This window comes from Geotrypetes seraphini, chromosome 3 (genome assembly GCF_902459505.1).
Source record: "Geotrypetes seraphini chromosome 3, aGeoSer1.1, whole genome shotgun sequence".
NCBI classification, from domain to species: domain Eukaryota; kingdom Metazoa; phylum Chordata; class Amphibia; order Gymnophiona; family Dermophiidae; genus Geotrypetes; species Geotrypetes seraphini.
The window spans coordinates 53,389,172-53,415,319 of record NC_047086.1 but is presented as its reverse complement, the minus strand read 5'-3'; the positions used below and the strand labels follow the sequence as shown (position 1 = coordinate 53,415,319).

Genomic DNA, 26,148 nt, shown 5'->3' with positions numbered 1-26,148 from the left:
ATGGGGCAGGGGCAGGGTCCAGAGAGATGAGGAAAATCTTGTCCCACCATGTTGGCTATTTTTCTTGTATTTGCATTTTTGCTTTCCTGACTACTCTATCAGCCTCAACTTTTCCAGATATTTTTGCCTGTTTTCCTCTTTCTGTTATCTTTTGTAGTATATGAAAGTTAACCTCTTTTTCCTTAGGAGTAATCTAAAGATACCTTCTTCTGGAAAGTTAGTGGATGCATGGAATAGCATACCAGTTGAGGGCGGTGGAGACGAGGGCTGTATCTGAATTCAAGCAAGCTTGGGACAAGCACAGATCTCTGAGGGGGAGAAAAGCATAATAGATATTAGTAGTTAATCCACTCTGCCTGTATATACCATCTGCCATCATTTTCTCTTGTTGCTATGTGATCCTTTAGCAGAGCAAAATTGATAAAGCTGAATTATGAGCCTTTAGTCAAAGCTTTGATACAAGATATGGACAAGCTGTCTAAGGGCAATATATTCTGGCTGGGCCTGGTGGGCACAATAGAGATGGCTTTTCAAAAGCTACTATAGTCATGACTAAATATTTGCAGTATTAGTTTTCACCTGTTGTATACTTTTTTTGGATGTGTTTGGGGTGTTTATCTTTTATTTGTATGGGCTACTTATTTTTGTTTTCTGTTAGCTGCAGCCATCATGTTTGTCACTTAAAGTAGATTATTTGCCATTTATGGCATGTATGGTGAAAAGAATTAATGGTGTTTTATTTGCTTAAATATTTTTCTAACTATAATCTGCTCTTTGGTATTGGCAAAACAAGTGTCTGTCTTTGAAAGTGTTGCTGTGATTGATATTAATGGGTTTTGTGAGTGATATTTGTCATTTTTAACTCATTTTTATAGCTTTTTGACTCGCCTGACCATACAAAGGATGCAGTCGCTGCTGAGTTTGCTAGCAGGTTGATAATGGTACAGAAGCAAAATGAATGTATGTTTTTATTAGTCCCAATCAAAAATACTGGGTCAATAGTATAGAAAGTAGGCTCCCAAAGGATAGAACCAAACAAATAAACAAATATAAAGGAGAACTCCTTATGTATAGAAGAGAAGACTTTCAACCAGAGAGGTGCTCAGAACCTTGAACAAAGGTGATGAAAAACACTAACTGGGGAAGAACCCCTATAAGTGTTTCAATGCTCCATCATTGCATCTTCTCCATTGGAAGAAAGAAATCCGTGAAAAACTTGTGCAAAAACTTAACTAGTGTCAAAAATATATATATAATATAAGCAAAGCGTATTTCTAATAATGTGCTGAAACTTAACTTGCATGGGTGGTTAGGAAGCAGGCTCTAACGTGTTTCGCCATTGGCTTCCTCAGAGAGCCTTCAAAAGCTGGAACAGAGTGAAACTTCTTCCTTCCTCGTCACCCAAAATTACATCACTTCCTTGGGTGACGAGGAAGGAAGAAGTTTCACTCTGTTCCAGCTTTTGAAGGCTCTCTGAGGAAGCCAGTGGCGAAACGCGTTAGAGCCTGCTTCCTAACCACCCATGCAAGTTAAGTTTCAGCACATTATTAGAAATACGCTTTGCTTATATTATATATATATATTTTTGACACTAGTTAAGTTTTTGCACAAGTTTTTCACGGATTTCTTTCTTCCAATGGAGAAGATGCAATGTTATGGCACTGAAACACTTATAGGGGTTCTTCCCCAGTTAGTGTTTTTCATCACCTTTGTTCAAGGTTCTGAGCACCTCTCTGGTTGAAAGTCTTCTCTTCTATACATAAGGAGTTCTCCTTTATTTTTGTTTATTTGTTTTGTTTTTATTAGTCTCCATATGTTGAGGAAAGTGAGATCCTGTTTCCATCATCAACACTTTGCTGTCGTTGTTCAATCAATCATCCTTTCAAGGCTGGATTATTGTAATTCGGTCTATTTAAGCTTGACCAAGAAATTGTTATTGATGGAATTTAAGTGCTTACGTTGATTATTAATATCTATATAATTCCTGGCATTTTGTATTAGTTTTGCTCCTGCAAAAACTTCATTGGCTTCCAATAATTTATAGGATTTTTTTTTTTAATCTGCTTGCTTAACATTTAAGATCTTGCATGGCATCCTTCCTCCTTTAATTCCCCTCTCTTGGAATTCTGTAAGATCTGACATTACCAGATCTACTCAAAAATTTAAATTGTCCTGTCCTACGCTGAAAAGCGTTACCTACATTGGCAAATTAGGGAAGTCTCTACTTTTCAAAATTACTGAGCTGTGGAATAATTTTCTTATTCACCTGCGTGATTTGGGCTCTTTCCAACCATTTCGAAAACATCTGAAAACTTGGCTATTTTCAAAGTTGTAAATTCTACTCTCCATACTATTTCAAATCCATATTGTATCTGTTCTCCTTTCTAATTTCTTGTAAACCGTGCCGAACTCTACTATTATAGAGAAGATGCAGTATATAAGCCTAAGATTTAGTTTAGTTTAGTTTTTCTAACTCCTATCTCAAAAATCTTAAGACATCTGTATACCTTTTGGCACTGCATTTATCAATCTTTTGGATGGCTTTTGGCATCATGGTGCATGAGAAAGTTTACACCAGAGAAAAAGCACACAGATGGTGGTAGTTATTTTGTACAAAGAAAAGATACTAAGAGCAGCTGCAAAAAAGAAAATGCTGAAGGCTGCTCTTTCAACAATTAGGCAAAATCAAAAGATGAATACTTTTTTTTAACCATGAGCACATTCTGGACAACCTAGTTACACAAACAATGCAATTATGAAGAAAGTAGAATTTTCCCCAAACACTAGGAGCTCCTTTTACGAAGATGCGCTAAGCGTTTTAGTGCACACACCGGATTAATAATAATAATAATAACTTTATTTTTGTATACCGCAATACCACAAACAGTTCAGAGCGGTTTACAATGCAAGAGACTGTACATATTCAGCATATGTGTTTATACAGCGAAGATACAATGCAGATTACAATGCAAGAGACTGTACATATACAGCGGAGATATTTATACAGTGAAAATAAAGTGCGAGAGACTTGTAGAGCACAATACGATGCAAGAGACTATATAATGCGGTTAAGTGGATTACTATGCAAAGATAGTTACATATATAGCGAGGAGACAGAGTGGTGAATGGCCAGAGAGTGCAACCAGTATCAGTTACGGGAGGGTGCCGGGGGGAGGGGTAAGTAGGAAGGAAGGAAGTGTTGGATTGAGGGGGAGGAAAGGAGAGATCGGGGGAAGGAGAGGTGGTAGGGTTTGGTTAATTGGAGGGGAGGGGTTTGAGAAATTTATCATAGAGGTAAGATTTGAGAGATTTTCTGAAGGATGAGTAAGAAGGGGCAGATGAGATGAGGGTGGTCAGGCAATCTGTCCATTTGCCAGCTTGGAATGAGAGAGTTCTATTAGCGCACGCTAGCCGAAAATCTACTGCCTGCTCAAAAGGAGGCAGTAGCGGCTGGCGCACGCGGCAATGCCGCGTGTTAAGGCGCGGCTTTGTAAAAGGAGCCCTAGACGGAGACTTCTAAGTACTCCAGCAAAGAAAGCCAGTAACAGGACATCACGCAGATCATTCAATACTGATCTTTTGCCTACTGGCTCGAAAGCTAAAACCGTCTACCAACAATTTTAAAGACTGGCTCAATATCTGCTACAGACACGATACAATGAGAGTGAGTTTTCAGATGAAAGCACCTTCACTCAGTTTTATAGCTTTTGTAGATAGGTGAGGAGGATACAATCAAACCACACACAACCACCCAGGTATGTTGTACCCATAATGAAGCAAGCATGAAAGGACATGGTTTGGGGTATACTCGTGAGGGGTTGTTGAGCAGCGTTATGGATTATGCCTAAGGACACAACGGTCGGTGGAAATATTTATTTGAATGTTCTGAAAGAGAATCTCTGGAATTTCATGCACATGCATGACATTACCCATTTTCAGCAGGATGGTATACTATGCCATGGAACAAAAGCTATGAAAGCATGGCTGGCTCAGGATTGAAAATAACTATTTGAAACTTGGCCAGGAAATATCCTGGATTGGAATATTCTGAACATAGATGGGCATTGATGAAACACAGAGTAGCAATATATAATCCAGTGACTGAAGCAGACCTTGCACAATGGACCAGAGCTGTGTGCATTCAGGAGAATAATACTAGAGTTTTGCAGAAATCTTTCAAGATCAATGTCTGAACATATATAAACTGACATCAAGAACAAAGGCCATCACTGCATATACAGTGAGCAGAAATCATTCTGTAGCCAATGCTGAAAGCAATGCATTTGTGTGTATATGTAGCCGGACTTACTCAGTGCGTCAGCTCAGAAGATTTTTTTTCGCATCAGTTTTGAAAATTTTGGTGACCACATCACTACGTTGTTTTTTGTATCACTCTCTACATGTGATAGATTGGACATCTCGGACCCTGAGGAAGGAATGTTTCTTCGAAACACGGACCATGTAGGGTCCGCACTCCATGTATATGAGAGTTATATTCAGAGGATTACAAATTTACATGTTTTTTCAATAAAGATTCCTTTCTTTGTACATTTCCATCTGCAGTTTCCTTTTTGTTTTTGGTGTATATATATTCTCGCATATCTGTTTGTATACATGTGTACAGTATGTGTGTGTATGTATGTATATATATATATATATATATATATATATCTCCTATATAATAAAACCCTATCCGTGCATGCGCACTCTTACCTGCGTGTTCCGTGATCTGTGATCAGTAGGTCTGTGGCGGCAGGAGTGCGCATGTGCGAGCCCCCAGCCTTACTTCTTCCCAGCACCTACCTACACTCGCCGGCAGGACTGGCCACCAGCGCTGGACTCCCTACTCTCCACAATATTAAAAGACGCAGTGTCGGCTCCTCTCACGAGCCGCACCAATGTCGGAGAAGGCTTCCGACGCTGACGGGGATCGAGAGGAGCCGTGGCGACACCTCGCGGGGTGGGAAGAGAAGCGCCGACAAAAAACACTCCAGCCGCTTTGCCGGCTCCCCACTCACTCACTCACTAAGTTCTTCGTGGTCTGACCCTCCCATCCCTTCCCAATGTCTGACCGGCTCACGTAGTCCCTTTCCACCCCCCCTTCCCTTCCCGCGGTCCCAACTCCAGCAGCGTCTGCAGCACTCTACACACGCTGCTTCGGGGCCTTCTACTGCCCTGATTTGCTCTGCCGTGTCTCTGATGATGCCATCAGGGACATGACAGAGTAAATCAGGGCAGTAGAAGGCCCCTAAGCAGCATGTGTAGAGTGCTGCAGGTGCTGCTGGAGTCGGCAGGTTTGTCGGGACCGCGGGAAGGGAAGGGGAGGCGGCAAGGGACTAAGGAAGCCGGCCAGACCGTGGGAAGGGAAAGGGGGGGTAGGGGAAATGCTGCTGCTGCACAGGGAAGTGGTGTGAGGGGAGAGAATGCTGCTGCTGTGGCTGCTGCACAGGAAAGTGGGGGGGGACGAAATGCTGCTGTACAGGGAAGTAGGGTGGAGGGAAATGGAGGGGGAGGGAATGCTGCTGTACAGGGAAGTAGGTTGGAGGCTAATGCTAGTGTGGCTGCTGCACAGGGAAGTGGGGGGAGAGAAATGCTGCTGCATAGGAGGCAGGGAGAGAGACAGATAGATAGAAAGAAAGACAGAGGAAGGGAGACAGAAAGAAAAGAAGAAAGACACAGGGGCAGGGAGAGACACAGAAAGACAGACAGACAAAGGGGGTCAGGGAGAGAGACAGACAGAAAGAAAGACAGACAGACATTTATTCTAGCACCCGTTAATGTAACGGGCTAAAATACTAGTGTGTGTATATATATATATATATATATAAATTTAAATTTGGGTTTTTCAGTCATATATATATATATATATATGACTGAAAAACCCAAATTTAAAAGAAAAGTATATAATGTTGTGTTTGAAGTACTTTTCTTTTAAATTTGGGTTTTTCAGTCATCTGTCTTCTTCCCCATTTCAGCCAGTGATGTATTCCACTCTCCTTACCTTCAAGGATATCATCGTTTACTTAGGACCCTCTTTAAATTTCAGCTTTCATGTCTTTATTTATTCATGCATTCAATTTTCTGTACCATTCTCCCAGAGGAGCTCAGAATGGTTTACATGAATTTATTCAGGTACTCAAGCATTTTTCCCTGTCTGTCCTGGTGGGCTCACAATCTATCTAATGTACCTGGAGCAATGGGGGATTAAGTGACTTGCCCAGGGTCACAAGGAGCAGCGGGGGTTTTGAACCCACAACCTCAGGGTGCTGAGGCTGTAGCTTTAACCACTGCGCCGCACTCTCCCCCTTTCAATCCATAAAGAAATCATTGGTGGTGTTACGAAGATAAGTTCTTTAAAGGCATTTATGGATAAAAAAGCATTAAATTATTACTTCACATCCTTATACTTAATCGCCTTGGCTACTCCAGTTTGCTTTTGGCTGAATGATCCCTTTATTCTTCTGTTTGTTGACTGCAAAACACTGCCATGAAACTAATCTATGAGGCTAAAACTTTCAATCACATGTACAGCATTGGTTACCAATAAACTGTAGAAGAATTCAATACAAAATCATTCTCCTTACATATTGTGCATTCTTCACTCAACATCCTTTTCCTACCTTTCTTTGATGCTTGTTCCCTATACTCCTGCTCACTCCTTTTATTTTAATACAAATTTTCTGGTAGTACCTTCCATCTCCAATTTTCATGGATTCTTCTTGTTCTTTGCCTTTCATTGTCTAGCTCCCTCTCAGTGGATTCAATTGTACCTTACCCTTTGTTCAGAGCTTTTAATAAAGAAATTCTAAATCTTGATGAAGAATCATGCCTTCCGTAAGGTTTATTCTTGGCGTATATTGCCTTTGTATAATATCTTTTATGCTCCCTACTCCCCTCTTGCTGGATCAACTTTTTCCTGACTAATAGCTAATTTGTGCTTGATTTCTGTCTTAAGTGTCAACTGTTAGATGATGTAATACGGTTAAATATCAGCTGTCTAGTCTTAGGAAGCTCAGTTGATCTTTTCAAGTTTATAGAGATCTGAAATGAACTTCCTGACTCCATTAGGCTTTTAGGCCAGCTGCAATTATTTTGTAAATTCCTGAAAACTTTGTTCTCGCAATTTTTAAATGGTTTAACTACAGCCTCAATGAAATGATAATATGCTAGTTATTTTTCTTATGCTTTTCTTATGTACTTTAGTTTTTAATTAGTTCTTCCGTCTCCTATGTTTTCTGCTATGTACTCTAGTCTTAATTATATGTGAACCGGGTCGAGCTCAACTGGGAGATGATCTGGTATATAAACCAAAGATTAAATTAGATTGGCCTCTAAACTGTCTCGATACACCTGTGAATGGTAGTATACCAAGTGTCAAATAAAATATTGGTCACAGACTTTGGTTGCGACTGGCTATCTTTCAAACGCTTCTAATATCACTGCCTTTGGAAGTATTTAGTGTAACTAGTGGTTGCAAATAATTAAAACCAATATTTTGATATTAAAAAGCTATCTACTTAGCTCTGCAACTTATGGAATTCTGCACTGGATGTGTCATCTGTGGAATTCTGGGCAGCACAGCTTTGAGGTAATCGGAGGTGATTATTTAAAAAAAAAAAAAAAAAAAGTTAATTTAGAGCAACTGCTTCAGAGCTGATGCTGCAGAAGTGTTGCCCTTGAATGGGAAGTAGTAATTTTAAAGTTTATGAACGAAAGGTGGTGTGACTGCAATATACAAGAGGGATAAAAATATATTTCCCAGTACCTTTACAGATAGGAGAGAAAGAGAATAACTGCCACTGAGGTGGAGAGGAGATTTTTGAAGCACTGCTTTCTGAGAGATAACATGTTTTTATGAATAGTCTGAATTGATACTTTTGTGAGAAAAGTTAACTGGTTAAATAAAATTTTGATTGCTGATAATGTAAGTGGAATGATATTTCTTTGAAAATCACCACAGGTAGGAAGATCTAGATAACCAAAGTAAAATACATAGTGTATTTGCTTAAGGCAGGGGTGATCGACCAGTAGATCGCAAGGGCAATGCGAGTCGATCGTGGAGTCCATCCCGGGCTCTGCAATAGATTTGTGTTGCCTTTGCATTCTCCCTGCTTCCCCAACGCCGCAAAAGCCAGGCGTGTGCAGCCACTGCACAAGCGCCAGGCCCACAAGCCTTACCCCCTGACGTCAATTCTGACGTCCGGAGAGGAAATTCCAGGCCAGTAGGGAGAAATCTGCAGCAGGGAGAGAGAGAGAGAAAGAAAGAAAGACAGACAGAAGGGGGGCAGGGAGAGAGGAAGAAAAAGTTGTGGGAGGGAATGGAGTGTTTCGGGTGGCATGGGGCAGGCAGGGAGAGAGGAAGAAAAAGTTGGGGGAGGGAATGGAGTGTTTCGGGTGGCATGGGGCAGGCAGGGAGAGAGGAAGAAAAAGTTGGACTCATGGAGAGACAGAGAGAGATGTTGGTTGGAGAATGGAATGAGGTCTGGAGGAGAGGAAGCATGCAGGAGGCAGAAAGAAGGGAAGAAATATTGGATGCACAGTCAGAAGGAAAAGCAACCAGAGACTCATGAAATCACCAAACAACAAAGGTAGGAAAAATTATTTTATTTTAAATTTAGTGGTCAAAATGTGTCTGAATTTTTATCTGCTGTCTCTATTTTGCATTATGGCCCCCTTTTACTAAATCACAATAGCAGTTTTTAGCGCAGGGAGCCTATGAACGTCGGGAGTTGCACCGCTCCCTGAGCTAAAAACTGCTATTGCGGTTTAGTAAAAGGGGAGGAGGTATATTTGTCTATTTTTGTATAGTTGTTACCGAGGTGACATTGCATATTTTAAAGTCATCTGCCTGGACCTCTTTGAAAAAAAACCCAAATATAAATTATAATTAACATTCTCTCTGCATATAGAGTGCTTTTGTTTTTTTAAAAAAATTTGTTGTTGGTTGATTATTTTGACTTGGTCCTGGCTTAAGGTATTTTATCTAGTTCCTACAGAGAGAGTTGCTGATCTGTTCCTGCAACTTTGTTTAAAAAGTATTTGAGAGATTTTTCTTTTTAAGAGATACAATTCTCTTTGGTGAGGAATCAGAGTTTCTTCAGTAATGCCTTGTGTTTCAAATGGAAAGGGGGAAGTACATTCTCTTTAGGTTTTGAGAGCGAAAGAGATAGTGATGCTGTATGGGTCTCTGAGCAGCCAAAGACAAACAGCTTTGCAAAGTTCCAAATTGACTGCATTGTAATCGCATATCTCCTCAGAGTCGGGGATTTCATATTTTAGTGCAGCTAGAAAACTTGGGAAAGGGAAAAAATTATTTTGTTTTATTTAGAAATTACTCAGTTTGGGTATCCTTTGAGACAGGCTTACAAGTATATTCATACACGCAGGGAGATAGGTTTAGGGCAGGGGTAGGCAATTCCGGTCCTCGAGAGCCGGAGTCACGTCAGGTTTTCAGAATATCCACAATAAATATGCATGAGATGGATTTGTATCTCAAGGAGGCAGTGCATGCAGATCCATCTCATGCATATTCAAGGACCGGAATTGCCTATCCCTGGTTTAGGGTGAAGATTAATTAAAGAGAAAGTCAAGCAAGGAGAAGAAACAGTTGCATGCAAGTTGGAAGATGTCAAGGACTCAAGGTTATTTTTGGACTGAATTTATACATCAAACTTTTTATTGCATTATCAGATACCTCTGGGGTAGAAGCTGTTAAAAGGTTACATTTACACTGAGATAAATGTCTATAAATTGTGTTGCTTTAGAAGTAAAGAGAAGAAACCGTGTACAGCAATATTGTTCAAGATTTCTAACTCTAGGGCAGGGGTCTCCAAAGTCCCTCCTCAAGGGCCGAATCCAGTCAGGTTTTCAGGATTTCCCCAATGAATATGCATGAGATCTATGTGCATGTACTGCTTTCAGTGCATATTCATTGGGGAAATCCCGAAAACTTGACTGGATTTGGCCCTCGAGGAGGGACTTTGGAGACACCTGCTCTAAGGGGTCCTTTTACTAAGGCACGCTAGCCGTTTTAGCACGTGCTAAATGCTGACGTGTCCATAGAATATAATGGACGTGTTAGCGTTTAACGCATGCTAATATTTAGCGCATGCTAAAACGGCCTACGCGCCTTAGTAAAAGGATCCCTAGATTTGTAAACATAAGAATAGCCTTACTGGGTCAGGCCAATGGTCCATCAAGCCCAGTAGCTCATTCTCACGGTGGACAATCCAGGTCCTGGCCAAAACCCAAGGAGTAGCAATATTGCATGCTACCGATACAGGGCAAGCAATGGCTTCCCCCATGTCTTTCTCAATAACAGACTAAAGACTTTTCCTCCAGGAACTTGTCCAAACCTTTCTTAAAACCAGCTACATTATCCGCTCATACCACATCCTCTGGCAACGCGTTCCAGAGCTTAACTATTCTCTGAGTGAAAAAATATTTCCTCCTATTGGTTTTAAAAGTATTTCCCTGTAACTTCATCAAGTGTCCCCTAGTCTTTGTAATTTTTGTCAGAGTGAAAAATCGATCCACTTGTAGTACCCGTTCTATTCCACTCAGTCGTCTCTTTTCCAAGCAGAAGAGCCCTAACCATTTTAGTCTTTCCTCATATGAGAGGAGTTCATCTCCTTTACCATCTTGGTCGCTGGATTAGAAACTGGCTGTTGGACAGACGCTAGAGGGTGTTGGTTAATGGAATTCGCTTGGAGGAAGGAAAGGTGAGTAGTGGAGTCTCTCAGGTTTTGGTGCTGGGACTGATCCTGTTCAATATATTTGTGAGTGACATTGCTGAAGGGTTAGAAGGAAAAGTTTGCCTTTTTGCAGATGATACCAAGATTTGTAACAGAGTAGACACCGAGGAGGGAGTGGAAATATTAAAAAGGATCTGCAAAAGTTATAAGAATGGTCTAATATCTGGCAACTAAAATTCAATGCAAAGAAATGTGGAGTAATACATTTGGGGATTAATAATCAGAAGGAACTGTTTATGCTGGGAGATGAGAGGCTGATATGCACGGACGGGGAGAGGGGCCTTGGGGTAATAGTGTCCAAAGATCTAAAGGCAAAAAACCAGTGTGACAAAGGCAGTGGCTTCTGCCAGAAGGATGCTGGGCTGTATAAAGTGTCCGAAGATCTAAAGGTGAAAAAAACAGTGTGACAAGGCGGTGGCTGCTGCCAGAAGGATGCTAAGCTGTATAAAGAGAAGCATAGCCAGTAGAAGGAAGAAGATGTTGATGCCCCTGTACAGGTCTTTGGTGAGGCCCCACATGGACTATTGTGTTCAATTTTGGAGACCGTATCTGGTGAAGGACGTAAGAAGACTTGAAGCGGTCCAGAGGAGGATGACGAAAATGATAGGAGGTTTGCGCCAGAAGACATATGAGGAGAGACTGGAAGCCCTGAATATGTATACCCTAGAAGAAAGGAGGGACAGGGGAGATATGATTCAGACGTTCAAATACTTGAAAGGTATTAACGTAGAAAAAAAATGTTTCCAGAGAAAGGAAAATGGTAAAACCAGAGGACTTAATTTGAGGTTGAGGGGTGGTAGATTCAAGAGCAATGTTAGGAAATTCTACTTTACGGAGAGGGTGGTGGATGCCTGGAATGCACTCCCAAGAGAGGTGATGGAGAGGAAAACGGTGACGGAGTTCAAAGAAGCATGGGATTAACACAGATGATTTAGAATCAGAAAATAATAGTAAATATTGAAGAACTAAGGCCAGTACTGAGCAGACTTGTTTGGTGGAGGATGGGCTGGGGAGGGCTTCAATGGCTGGGAGGGTGTAGATCGGCTGGAGTAGGTTTTAACGGAGATTGGGCAGACTTGATGGACCTTTTGGGTCTTTATCGGCTGTCATCTACTATGTTACTGGGCTCTTCTTTGAACCTTTTCTAGTGCCACTATATCTTTCTTGAGATAAGGAGACCAGAATTGAACACAATATTCTAGATGAGGTCGCACCGTGGAGCGATACAGGGGCATTATAACATTCTTAGTCTTGGTAACCATCCCTTTTTAAAATAATTCCTAGCATCCTGTTTGCTTTTTTGGCCGCCTCCACCGCACATTGGGTAGAAGGTTTCATCATATTGTCTACAATGACACCCAGATCCTTTTCTTGGGTGCTAACCCCCAAGGTGGACCATAGCATCCGGTAACTGTGATTCAGGTTATTCTTCCCAATGTGCATCACTTTGCATTTGTCCACATTAAATTTCATCTGCCATTTGGAAACCGAGTCTTCCAATTTCCTAAGGTCCACCTGCAATTTTTCACAGTCCGCATGCATTTTAACAGCTTTGAACAGTTTAGTGTCATCTGCAGATTTAATCACCTCACTCGTCGTTCCAGTAAGGAAAAACTATTGACTGGAAAATATTTGAGAGTTTTTTTGTTCAATTCCTTTAACTGTTTATTAAATATTCCAAGTGGTATAATACAGCTAGGCATTTTATTTGTTTCAGACTATTTGGGCTTATTTCCATTTATTATATATATTTTTCTAGCTTTATTGAAAAGCTTTATTTCACCCAATTTACAGTAACTATTATTTGGATAAGGTCTATGTATGTTAACCCGGTTTTGTCTTATTGGGTAACTTCTCACTAAAGAATCCAATGTGTTGTTTTCTCAGAGGAGGGACAGGGTTACATTTGACTACTAGAAAGGCAAGTATATTAGCTACATCTAGAAAACTGTATTGCAAACGATGAATGTCAGAGCTGTTACCGCAGCGGCCTGCGCTAAAAACGGTAGCACGGCTTTGTAAAGGAGGGGGGAAATTAAGAAACACCCCCCCCCCAGAAGACAAGTATGTATGGATGGGTTTTTTTAAGGATGAATTCTTTGTGCCAGGCAATTGAATATTGTCAAGTACTGTATACTAGAATCCATATATAACTATAGCATGACCAAAATTTGACTGATTCTATCCCAGCACAATATGTCTTTGTTTTGTTTCTGTGCCTCCTAAATTTTTGCTTTCTTTTTAGGAATTTAAAAAAACTAAAGAAGCCATCAAGAGGTTCCTTTTGGCCTACAAAATGATGCTAGAATTTTTTGGCATAAAGTTGACAAGTAAATCGGGAAATGTAGCAAGAGCTGCCAACTGGCAAGAAAGATTTCAGCATTTGAATGAGTAAGTATGGATGTAGACCTACATTGTTGTTGTTTTGGGGAGGGCTTATTCTTAAATTTTTTGATAGCCAGCCTGAGGCTGTATAAGTGGTGCAGTTGTACAAGGGGGGAGGGGGAGTGTCACAAAAATTGCTTCCTGTCCTCTTATTTCCCCTGTGGTGGCCACAGTGCATTGGGCAGGTTGGGGGTAGAGAATGACACGGTGACAAAATTCATCACCGTTCCCGTCCCTGCGGATAACCACGGAAAATAAACCCATGTCATTTTCTAGTGTCTATTTCATCCTCTCTCCTTCTACACCAGCATTCTTCAAAGCAAAGCTTACGGGTCATTGGCTGTGGCCATTCATACTCTGATTCCTCTCTCTTTCCTTAAAGAATGAAGATGGTTTCCCGCGGTTATCCGCAGGGACGGGAACAATGATGAATTTTGTCACCGTGTCATTCTCTAGATGGAGGCTCTATTCTAGAGCGTGTTTCTAAGCATTTGAAAGCAACTGCATACCAGAGAGAGAAATGTCTAAATAAATTCTCTGAGGGTGTGCTGTCCTGGAGCAGAAGTGGCAAGGGGCAAAAGATTTGTTTAAATCTCCAAAATGAACCATTCAAATTGCACATCTGTTTTTTTTACCTTTTCTGTGGTCTTTCAGTTTGTGAACTTCCCCGGTCCTACATAACTACACTTTGGTGTGTTTACAAGAAAGCGTGGGACAGGCACGTGGGATCTCTTGCTGTCAAAATAGTGCCCAGGAAAAGGGATGCAGACTCGTTTGGGACATTGCAAGCTATTGGGGGGAGGGGCATGGGGAGGCTGTTGTGTTGTGTTATAGGCTTTCATACATAAACTATTACTTCAAAACAATAGAAATTATTTTGAATGTACACAAAATATGATAAACTGTTACAGCACTGCATTTAATCTAGATGGACCAAAATTAAGAAGTTTTGTTGTAGTTTCATTCAAATTGTAAAACCCTTTTTTTTAAAATTCTTTATTGATTTTTAAATAATAACAGTGCACTACAATGAATTATCAAGAGCAAATCAGAAAAAGCACTTTACACATACAAACATTTTAAAACAAATCATTTTCTCCCCCTTCCCTTAACTAGCAATAATTAGAAATATATACTTATAACTAAATTTTCCATAAACTATATACAATACATAATATTACTATCCTCCCTCCCACCCTGGATGTGCAAGGAAGTAATCTAATAAGAAAAAGTACATGTCAGCTAATGCGACCCTATATATGTAGTCAATGGACTCCACACCTTATTGAATGCATTACTATGTCCTAAACATTTAGAGGGGTATAATCGAAAGGGACATCTTAAGTCCGTTTACGTCCATCTCGCAAGTTGTCCAAAGTTAAAAAGAGCCTAAGACATTTTCGAAAGAGACGTCCAACTTTGTTTTACTTTCAAAAATCGTCTAATTATACGTCCTGCCGATCTGATTTTCCAAGCCGCTAAATCGTCCATCTTTATACCACACTAGTCTTATAGCCCGTTACATTAACAGGTGCTAGAATATATGTGTGTGTGTGTCTGTCTTTATTTCTTTCTCTCTCTCTCCTTAGCTGCTTTCTGTATTTCTGTCTTTCTTTGTTTCTCTCTTTCTTTTTCCTTGGCTGTCCACCACCATCCCTTGCCTGCTCCCCCTGTCCAGTCTCCCTTCCTTTTACCTCCCCTGTGTCCACCACCACCCCTTCACTGCTCCCCTTGTCCAGCAGCAGCCCTTCTCCCTTTGTTTTATCTCCCCCCTGCTAGAATGTATGTCTGTCTGTCTTTCTTTATGTCTCTCTCTCCCACTGTCTTTCTTTCTTTCTGACTCTCTCCCTGCCGCTGTCTCTTTCTTCTTTTCTTTCTGTCTCCCTCTCTCTCACTATCTGCCTTTCTTTCTATTTGTCTCTCTCCCTGCCCCCTATGCAGCAGCATTTCTCTCCCCCCTCCACTTCCCTGTGCAGTAGACACATCAGCATTCCCTCCCCCTCCATTTCCCTGTGCAGTTGTGTCAGATCCGTGAGGAGGAGTGAAGTGGCTTGGAATTGAGTGTGCTGAATCCTAGGAAAGGTGGCAGTCGGGGGAGTAAGTGTGCCAGATTGGGGGTGGAATGGGAGCAGGGCAGTTGGGGAGATACAGTAAAAAAAAAAAAAAGGATGTTTATGGGTGAGGGTAGAGTTTTGAAAGTGGTCACTGAGGGAGAAGTTGGGAAACAAATGAATTGAATGGGAGGAGGGAGATAGTTTTGGTGTCTGTCAGAGCAGTGGAAGGAAAGAGCAATTGAGTGAATGTCACAGCAATCGAGGATGGGAAACAGTTTTGAAGTGTATGTGTCACATGGAGCCAGGGCAGTAGAGAATCTGGGTCTGACAGAGAGAGTGTCTGATCAGGAGTAGTAGTTGGAAAATAAGTGTGGATGGAGGGATTGGGAGAGTGTGAATCAGATGGAGAGAGGAACGGAATTGGGTTAGTGGGAACATTAATTAGTGGGAGAGGCAGTAAGGAATGATTAGTGAGTTTGCTAAGACATTGACGAGTAATAAATGTGTAGTGGGAGGAGGGGAGGAGTCTGGGTTGGAAGCATACTGGATAAGTGTGAAGGGAGGTATTTGGGTAGTGAACGAGCCCTGTCAATTTGAGGAGAAGGTGAGGTTGGTGTTTATGCTGCATCAGCCAAGTCCAGCAGGTAAAAACTACTGAACTCAATGAGTCGCACTGTGTTTTCCCTTGGAAGTTGTTCTGCGGGGGAGAAGGGGGAGGGAAGCACAGGCGGGAGTGTCACACGTCTTCCGCTGGCCTCACACTCCAAGAGCCCCCCTCTCTTCACACGCATTCGGAGACCGGTCTCTCCTCTTCCGCTTCTCCAACCCCCTGCCAGTCCAGCGCGTCTCTCCCCGTCTCCTCCCTGTGCGCGCACGCTCGCTCTCAGGCCTCCCCACCCCACCATCCTAACGTCAAACTCATACCTGAGGCCGCCCACCACCACCACCACTTCCGCAGCTCGCTCACGCTTCAATACCCCGTCACCTCTGACGCAGCCCGCCTCGCCAGAAACAGGAAGTAGTGGCGGGGGGGGGAGGGCTGAATACTGGATAATCAGAGGAAACAACGTTCAGAGGAGGGAGGCTGCGGGGCCTGTCGCGGACGGTCTCAAAAGCAAATGGAGAGAGAGGGAAGTAGCCCTCCCTTCCCCCCTTTGTGGGAGTTGTATGAGCAGGTTGGGCGCGGCGGGGGAGGCCCCGACTGCCCCAGCTGAGTTGCTGTGACGTAGGTAGTAAGCGCGCATGTACATTCTTCCCAGCACATCCCAACAGAAAATGGATCAGGGAACACGACGGCGCGAGTGCGCATGTGCGCTTAGCATTTTATTATTATAGATTTCCATCCAACTTTTCGTCCAAGTCCAAAACACCTAGAACAAGCCCTGTTGGATGTAGGAGGGGTCTGCAAAGTGATGGACTGCACACTCAGACATGCCACCTAAATAGTGGGGTACCTTACAGGGCACTGCTGTGAACTTCACAAAAAGAGTGCCATGGCTTCTCCTCACTACAGCTCCCTTATAGGTGACGGTGAGCCCCCCCAAACCACCTCCAGAATCCCCTAGACCCACTTATCTACCACCCCAATAACCCTTATGGCTGCAGGAACCACTTATATGCCAGTACAAAAAGGGTTTTGTGGGTGTATAGGGCAGTGCACATGTTTCAGTATCAATGCAGTGCTTACAGGGGCTTATGGGCATGGGTCCTCCTCTCTATGGGTCCCTAACCCACCGCCAAGACGACTTAAGCTGCCTCTGGGATAGATGACTAGGCTTTCCTATGCTAGGCGGCCAGGTGATGATGGTCTGGAGACTGAAATTTAAAGTTGTGAATAAAATTTTTATGGGGGTGGGGGGTTGTTGGTGATCACTGGGGTAGTGTGTGAGGGTCTGTGTTATGTGTTTTCAGTGCTTATCTGGTGAGTTTAGGTGACAACGTCCAAGTTCCGTCTAGACTCTAACATAGTAGATGACAGCAGATAAAGACCCGAATGGTCCATCCAGTCTGCCCAACCTGATTCAATTTAAATTTTTTATTTTTTCTTCTTAGCTATTTCTGGGCAAGAATCCAAAGCTCTACCTGGTACTGTGCTTGGGTTCCAACTGCCAAAATATCTGTTAAGACTTACTCCAGCCCATCTACACCCTCCCAGCCATTGAAGCCCTCCCCTGCCCATCCTCCACCAAACGGCCATATACAGACACAGACCGTGCAAGTCTGCCCAGTACTGGCCTTAGTTCAATATTTAATCTTATTTTCTGATTCTAGATCCTTTGTGTTCATCCCACGCTTCTTTGAACTCAGTCACAGTTTTACTCTCCACCACCTCTCTCGGGAGCGCATTCCAGGCATCCACCACCCTCTCTGTTGTAAAACTTTCAATTATAAATGCTGTACAACTAAGTCTAAGCCAGCCCACGTCCCGCCCAACTCCCGCCCTCGACATGCCTCCCGAAACACCACGTTTAGCTTTGGACGTTGAGCGGCACTATGAAGGCCTAGGTCGTTTTTAAATACGTCCAAAACCCGGTTTTATTCTCGGCGCTTGGACGTTTTTGAGAAATGTTCGTCCAAGTGCCGACTTAGGCCGGTTTTTGGACATTTTTCTCTTTCGATTATGAGCCCCATAGCGTTTATTCTCTCATACTTATAAATTGAACATAAGTTTGCCCACCAAAATGTGTAATTAAGTCTATCGCAATTCATCCAGTTACGTGTAACTATCTGAATAGCTATTCCTGTCATTATTGAGAAAAGCTGGCTTTTATAAAATTGTAAAACTTTTTTTAAAACCCTTATTTTGTAAAATTTGAGAGTCTAGCTTCTACTTCTCCAGCCAGTGATTTTGCTGTGTTAGTTCAGGGAAATAAGCTTAGCTCTTTGTAAATGAGGTTTCATAGTGCAGAAACATCAGGAGAGGCTGAGAGTAATGGAACTGGAAATTTAGAGTAATAACGCGGACTTCTAGGCCAAAAATGTTATGGAATACATCAAATATTTAATGAATTGTGTGTTTAAATGCAGTATCGCTGCCAAAATAGCCAATTTCGATGCCATATTTAAATGAGCATTCCAAAGCCTTAAAAATAATTCTTACCTTTTTATATTTCTTCTGTACTATACAGTTTGAGTTCTTTACTTTCTGTAAGTATGAAGAAGGTCAAATCTCCCTGTCATTTCTTGTATTTTTAAATGAATTAGAATGCTATGAATAAATAATAGCTGAACCATTTAGCCACTTAGAAATAACATATGAGCCACAAGCAGACGGCTCTGGGTCTACTTTAGAAAGCTTTGTAACAGCTCTTTGGAGACCCAGTTGGCTTTCATGTAAGAAAAGTACCGTAATGAAAAAGAAGCAAGACAACATTCACAGCAAGTGGTGCCAGGAAATCAAGTGAAGCAAAATCCTAGTTAAAATATATACTGTATATGTATAAATCCAGAAATCACAGGTTAGAGCTAGCACAGCTATGTTTTGGCTTCAGCCTAGACCAGAAATTATATTTGTAAAAAATTTATAATGTTATAACACCCTGCAAAAAATAAATTATAAAGGAATATAAATAAAACAATAAAAAGCAAGTACAGTCAAACCTCGGTTTTACAAGTACTGCAGTTTGCAAGTGTTTTGCAAGACGAGCAAAACATTCTCGCAAATCGTGACTCACAAACCGAGCATTGACTTGATTTGCAAGTCCCCCCCCCCCCCACCTCGGTAACCGGCATCCCCCGCCCGCCCAAACTGAATGCTTACCCCCAATATGGCACCGGCACGCAGCACCAACCCACAGGAGGTGCCCGACTGGGCCTTGAGCATCTGCGCATGCTCAAGGCCTTCTGGCTCCCGCCTCTCTCCGAGATTCTCGGAGAGAATGAGAGCCAGAAGGCCATGAGCATGCGCATATGCTCAAGGCCCAGTCGGGGGAGAGGCACGATCTTCAGGCACCGGCACCTCCTGTGGGTTGGTGCTGCGTGCCTGTGCCACATTGGGGGTAAGCATTCAGTTTGATTTATCCATGCAATAGAGCACAGTTTTGAACACTTGATGCAAGATTGCAAAACAGAACCCTTTGTTGGATTGGATAGTGCTCTTCATTGTTAAGATAGAATAGATTTGTGTAAGTATAGCCTGCTGCACACAAAAATTCAATGTTGATGATCAAATTCTATTTTGGAGTGGGAATATGAAGAACATATTATCCTATATAATAAAACCCTAGCCGCGCATGCGAACTCTTAACTGCGTGCTTCCATGATCCGTAGGTCTGTGGCCGCAGGAGTGCGCATGCGCGCCTAGCTGTGACAGTGGCCGGCAGAGAATCTGTACGCGGGCCTCCCTGCTCTTCAGCTCCTCCAGGCAGTAGCAGACCAAACAGGACCCGATCGGAACCCAAGGTAATGTTCTGACCGAAGTTATTTTTAAGTTCTAAGCCACTGCCGCGGCTCTTCTCACGAGCCGCACCTGCGTCGGAGAAGGCTTCCGACGCAGGCAGGGATTGTGAGAGAAGCCACTGCCACGGCTTAGAACTTAAAAATAACTTCGGCCAGAACTAAGGGAGTCAAGGCCCCAATTGTAACGGTTGGCAACAGAACATTGGGCATTGCTCGCGATCCCGGCCGCTCATACCCACTAGCCTGCAAAAGAGCTTCCCAGAAGGAAATAACAAAACAACCCCACACTCACAGACCCCAAGGTGGCAAGGAGACCACGATCGCTGTAAGCGAGAGTTCAGGGCATTAGCGAGCAGGGTTGCCATGGAAACCCAGCCGGCATAAAAATTATGCAGTCACAAGGGTCAGTGAAAGGGGATCAGGAGCGACATGCACAGCCGGGGCTTAGAGGGCAAGAGAGCTGCAGTTGGAGAGTCTGAGGAAGGGAATGTTCAGATAAACAACTGAGACTGAAGAAGGAATAAAAAAAAAAAAAAAAGGAAGAGACACCTACAAGGAAACACAGGATCAGGAGCAGGGAGAAAAAGTGAGGCAGTAATGTTACAGCTGGAGAGTGCAGAGTGAGGAAGAAAGCAGAGACAGCACTACACAGGGAAATGGAGGGGGAGAGAGACAGAAAGAAAAAGACAGGCAGACATATTCTAGCACCCATTAATGTAAAGGGCTTAACGACTGGAGTGCGCATGCACGCTTAGGGTTCCCCCCCCCCCCCCTGTAAGACAGTTCATCTTCATCGGCGGCATCTTTGCCCCCCCCCTCCCCGGCACACCCAAACCCCTGTTCAGCCTCCCATCCGACCCTCCCTTCCAGTGGTCTGGCAGAGCAAATCAGGGCAGTAGAAGGCCGCAAAGCAGTGTGTTTAGAGTGCTGCGGTCGCTGCTGGAGTCAGGACGTTTGTCGCGACCGCGGGAAGGGAAGGGGGCGGCAAGGGACTAAGGGAGCCGACCAGACCATGGGGACGGTGCACGGCAGCCTCAACAGCGTGTAGGCGGGCGGCGCGTGAAGGAGTTTGAACAGGTGGTGGCAGTTTCACTGGAGTTTGAGCGGTGGTGGCAGTTTCGCTCAGAGGAACGGCTGGAGGGTATGGTGCCGGTGCTGCAGGTGTCCCATGCAGGTAAAAATTCTCAAAGGATGGGGAAAGGGGCCTGCTTTGGGGGAGGGGTGTGCTGTGAGGCAGACAGCTTTGCTTGGGGGGAAGACAGAAGGGGGGCCATGGAGAGACAGTCAGGGAGGAACTGGAGGGGGAGAAGGAAAGGGGGCTGCTTTGGGGGAAGGGTGTGCTGGGAGGCAGACAGCTTTGCTTGGGGCAGGGGAAACAGAAGGTGGCCACAGAGAGACAGTCAGGGAGGAACTGTAGGGGAGAGGGAAAGGGGGCTGCTTTCTAGCACCCGTTAATGTAACGGGCTTTAACACTAGTGAAAGAATGTTTTAAGATACAAAGGGCTCCATTTACAAAGCCACAGTAGAGGTAAGTGCTCTGATGCGCATAAGAATTCTACGAGTGTTGGAGCATTTACCTCGCCAGCCTACATTAGAAATCTCTATTGCAGCTTTGTAAAAGCCAGCAAAAGATTTTGCTTGATCACAAGAGGGGTGAAGTGATTGATTATTTTGATGTGTTCAACCATTCACATTGATAATAAACTGAACACAGATTAGGAGAGGCTTTTAATGCAGTTTGGAAATGGCCTTCACCTCCCTATACAATATAATTTCAGTTTTACATAAGAATAGCCCTACTGGGTCAGACCAATGGTCCATCTATACCGGACTCAGAGGAGCTCATGAGTGGGGAACAGGCCGAAAAATTGGAGCACATAGAAGTAAGTAAGGAGGATGTCCTCAAACAGATAGACAGGTTAAAATGCGGCAAATCACTGGGCCCAGACGGGATCCACCCAAGGGTTCTAAAGGAACTAAGACAAGAAATAGCGGGCACAATCCAGCAAGTTTGCAACCTATCCTTGAAAACTGGAGAGGTACCAGAGGACTGGAAATTGGCGAATGTCACACCTATCTTCAAGAAGGGATCGAGGGGTGACCCCGGGAACTACAGGCCGGTGAGCCTGACTTCAATTATAGGGAAGATGGTGGAAGCTATGATCAAAGACGGCATTTGCTAGCACATCGAGAGAAATGGCCTACTGAGAACAAGCCAGCACGGATTCTGTAAGGGAAGGTCATGCTTAACGAACCTTCTGTACTTCTTTGAGGGAATAAGCAGTCGGGTGGACAATGGGGAACCCATAGACATCATTTACCTCGATTTTCAAAAGGCTTTCGACAAGGTGCCACATGAAAGGCTGCTTAGGAAGCTGTGGAACCACGGGGTGGGAGGGGATGTGCACAGATGGATCAAGCACTGGTTGTCGGGTAGACTGCAGAGGGTCGGAGTGAAGGGCCAATTTTCTGACTGGCGGGGAGTCACGAGCGGTGTGCCACAGGGATCGGTGCTGGGACCATTACTCTTCAACATATTTATCAATGACCTGGAAAAGGAGGCAAAGTGCGAGGTTATACAATTTGCAGACGATACCAAACTGTGCGGTAGAGTTAGGTCCAGGGAGGAGTGTGAGGACCTGCAAAGGGACCTGGACAAGCTGGAAGACTGGGCAAACAAATGGCAAATGCGCTTTAACGTGGAAAAATGCAAGGTCATGCATATAGGGAAAAAGAACCCGTTGTTCAACTACAAATTGGGGGGGGCATTGTTGGGAGACAGCAGTCTTGAGAGAGACTTGGGTGTGCTGGTGGATGCATCACTGAAGCCATCTGCACAGTGCGCAGCAGCCTCGAAAAAAGCCAACAGGATGCTGGGCATCATAAAGAGGAGCATAACAACCAGGACGCGGGAAGTCATCATGTCATTGTATCGAGCGATGGTGCGTCCACATCTGGAATACTGCGTTCAGTATTGGTCGCCACACCTCAAGAAGAACATGGCGGTACTTGAGAGAGTCCAAAGGAGAGCAACGAAACTGGTAAAAGGGCTGGAACACTGCCCATACGCCGAGAGGTTGGATAGGCTGGGGCTCTTCTCTCTGGAAAAGAGGAGGCTCAGGGGAGATATGATAGAGACCTTCAAGATCATGAGGGGCATAGAGAGGGTGGATAGGGACAGATTCTTCAGACTGAAGGGGACAACAGGTACGAGGGGGCATTCGGAGAAACTGAAGGGAGATAGGTTCAAAACAAATGCAAGGAAGTTTTTTTTCACCCAAAGGGTCGTGGACACTTGGAATGCGCTACCGGAGGAAGTGATCAGGCAGAGTACAGTACAGGGATTCAAACAGGGATTGGACGGATTCCTGAGGGATAAAGGGATCGTGGGATACTGAGAGAGGTGCTGGGATGTAATACAAGTATAGAAAACTAATCAGATAATAAGTATGGAAACCCAACCAAGTCGTGAATGTGCAAGACCGGAGGATTAGGACTTCGATGGGAAGATAGGACTTCAATGGGAAACCAAGGTAGCAAGGGGGCCCCTTCTGGTTATTCAGACAGGTCGTGACCTGTTTGGGCCGCCACGAGAGTGGACTGCTGGGCAGGATGGACCTATGGTCTGACCCGGCGGAGGCACTGCTTATGTTCTTATGTTCTTAGCCCAGTATCCCATCTTCACGGAGGCCAATCCAAGTCACAAGTGCCTGACAAAAACCCAAATAGTAGCAGCATTCCATGCCACCGATCCAGGGCAAGCAGTGGCTTCCCCATGTTTATCTCAACAGCAGACTATGGATTTTTCCTCCAGGAACTTTTCCAAACCTTTCTTAAAACCAGCTACATTAACCATTCTTACCACGTCCTCTGACAACGTATTCTAGAGCTTAACTCTTTTCTGAGTGAAAAAATATTTCCTCCTATTGGTTTTAAAAGTATTACTCTTTGCCACCCTTCCCAGTTAAGAACAAAAAAGACAGCAGAGGTTTCCTGCAGGTTGTTGTGTGCATGGCTGACAGCTAGGAGATGTTTATAGTATTAGAAGCAGGAACATTTTGGTGGACTGGCTGGGGCAAATTAGGCCATGTCTACCAATATCTATTATGTTTTAAAAATAGCATCTCGGGCGGAGAGCTGGCACTGGTTTATGAGAAAAATCTGCCTGTGATAAATACTTTACAGAAATTGATAGTCTTGAACCAGACCTGCTTAACTTCTGATGGAGCATAGAAAGGCTCTAGATCAATAGTAAACCAAGACTAAAGTCCAAAGGGTGAACCCCCCTTCCCCCTCCCCCCCAAAAAAAAGCAACAAGTAAGGCTGCTGGACAACAGGCACATTTCTCTTTGTACCATTTCCCTGTTAATTGTTTCTGTTTAACACTCTCCATTTGCAAGTTAAAAATTGATTATCAGTGTTTCAAAGTAGTTTTATTAGTGGGTGCAATTTGACAGGTATAAGTCAAGTTCTTTCTTTGGTATTCTGCTGTGTTTAAATCCTTGATCAAGGAGCCTAATTGGTATGTTTGCAAACCATAGATTATCTAAAGAACGGGATTTCTTGGTATTCCATAAAAACCTTTGAAAGTAGTACAAGACATTAATCTTGTGACTATAGTCACTAATTTTATGATTCTCTTTCAGGTCTCAACATAACTATCTAAGAATAACTCGCATATTGAAAAGTCTTGGTGAACTTGGATATGAGGGCTTCAAACCTCCTCTGGTAAAACTTTTCCTCCAGGAGGCTCTTGTAGAAAATACAATACCAAACATTAAACAGAGTGCTTTGGAATATTTTATATACACAATTAAAGACCGAAGAGAGAGGAGGAAGCTTCTGCGGATTGCTCAGCGGCATTACAAACCAGCTGAGCACTTTATCTGGGGCCCTCAAAAGAAAACAAGGCCCGAAGAAAATAATGTGAGCAAAAAAACAGCCTCCGCTTTGTGTGCCCGCCGCAGTCCAATACAAATGCAGATAAGGTCAAAAGATGCCAGTCACATCTCCACCCTTGTAAGCTCAAATGGTAAAAATGCTGAACCAAAGACGGGGGAACTCTGTGACCAAGCTAGTCGCTCTTCTAGAAGTGAAGTGGACAATAAAAGCATCATTGAAGAGAAGATTGAAGAGGAGAATCAGGATTTTAGGGCTGAAGAAGAGAATGATCCTCCAGCAAGTAGAGAAGGAACCATATCTCCCCCTGAGGAAGAAGAAAGGGCTGGAAGAGACGAGGAAGTCGTGACTCAGGGATGCGAGAACCCAGAAACAGCGGAACAGTGTCCTTGTCATGAAAGTGATGAGGTCTCTTCACCCAGTTTGTCAACTACTCTGACAATGGACATACAGACAGTCGAATTGCTGTTACCAGACCTTAACTTGCAGAACAAAGAAGGCGCCAAATCATAAGCTTCATTTTAAGACTTTTCCTTTAGTTGAATGATACATTATCTAATGCTGTCTTTCACGAGGTTGTGCTTGAATACTGGATGAGTATGCTTGATATAAGGACTTGACCAAGTTTAAATATGGTGTGCGAGTTTAGCACAGAGCCCTCTCTTTTTTCTAACACATCTCTTGAAATGAGAATAGACGATTGCTCTTGGACGGTCTTATTCTAAGGAGATAAAAATACTCCGTACCATACAATTATTGGTTATTTATAGTAAGTATTGCAGGATGCAGTCCAACATAACCCAACAATGTGCTCTAAACCTGAACTTGATAATTCTGCATGTAGCAATTAATTTATTATTTTTTACTTTTCAAAAACCTATAACTGCATTTTCATGAATGTATAGTGGCCAATTTGTTTAGCAAATACAGTATATTAGCGTTTGTGTTAAGTGAAGGAAGATATTCATGTGTAAATTAAAAAAAAAAAAAAATACCATCTAACTTTAAATTTAAATAGTAATCTTGTGCTATTTCCAACTATTGTATGGGGCATAGTACTGGAGTATGCTGCGCTGCAATCCTTCCAAGTCAATGATCACCCAAATAAATAGGTGCTTAAAATAGAACTTAATTAGTAAATTGACTTCAATAATGAGCTTTAACAAGTTCATAATTGAAAAAAAATAAAATTTAATTGGGAGGCGCCTATCTTAGGCGTGATTCTACAAAAGATAGGTGCCTAACACCAAAGTAGATGTGTTAATTTTATTTAGTGATTTATTTATTTAAGCATTTATATACCACTTATAGCCTAAGTGGTTTACATTCAGGTACTCAAACAATTTTTTCCTATCTGTCCTGGTGGGCTCACACGCTGTTTAATGTACCTGGGGCAGTGGGGGATTAAGTGACTTGCCCAGGGTCACAAGGAGCAACATGGGATTTGAACCCACAACCTTAGGATGCTGAGGCTGTAGCTCTAACCACTGTGCCACTAAACGCGATTCTCTAAAGGACTTAGGCTCCTATAATGTAGACCTTTAAAACTCTGGCCTACAATTCAGGTGCCTAATTTTTAAGTTAGGCGCCACTACGAGTGATTCTGTAATGGGCGCCTAAGTATGATTGGCATGCAATAGGCACCAAACTTTTTTAGG

General features: G+C 43.2%; 1 protein-coding gene across 1 annotated transcript in view; it reads left to right on the top strand.

Moving 5' to 3' along the window:
* The window catches only part of OGFRL1 (opioid growth factor receptor like 1), a 70,804-nt gene extending 45,338 nt beyond the window's left edge, over positions 1-25,466 (top strand). The window contains exons 6-7 of the mRNA XM_033939217.1: positions 13,000-13,145; positions 24,238-25,466. Of these exons, the coding sequence (XP_033795108.1) occupies positions 13,000-13,145; positions 24,238-25,003 (912 nt within the window). The 3' untranslated portion in view covers positions 25,004-25,466. The remainder of the gene's footprint in view (positions 1-12,999; positions 13,146-24,237) is intronic.
* Positions 25,467-26,148: the final 682 nt, after the last annotated feature.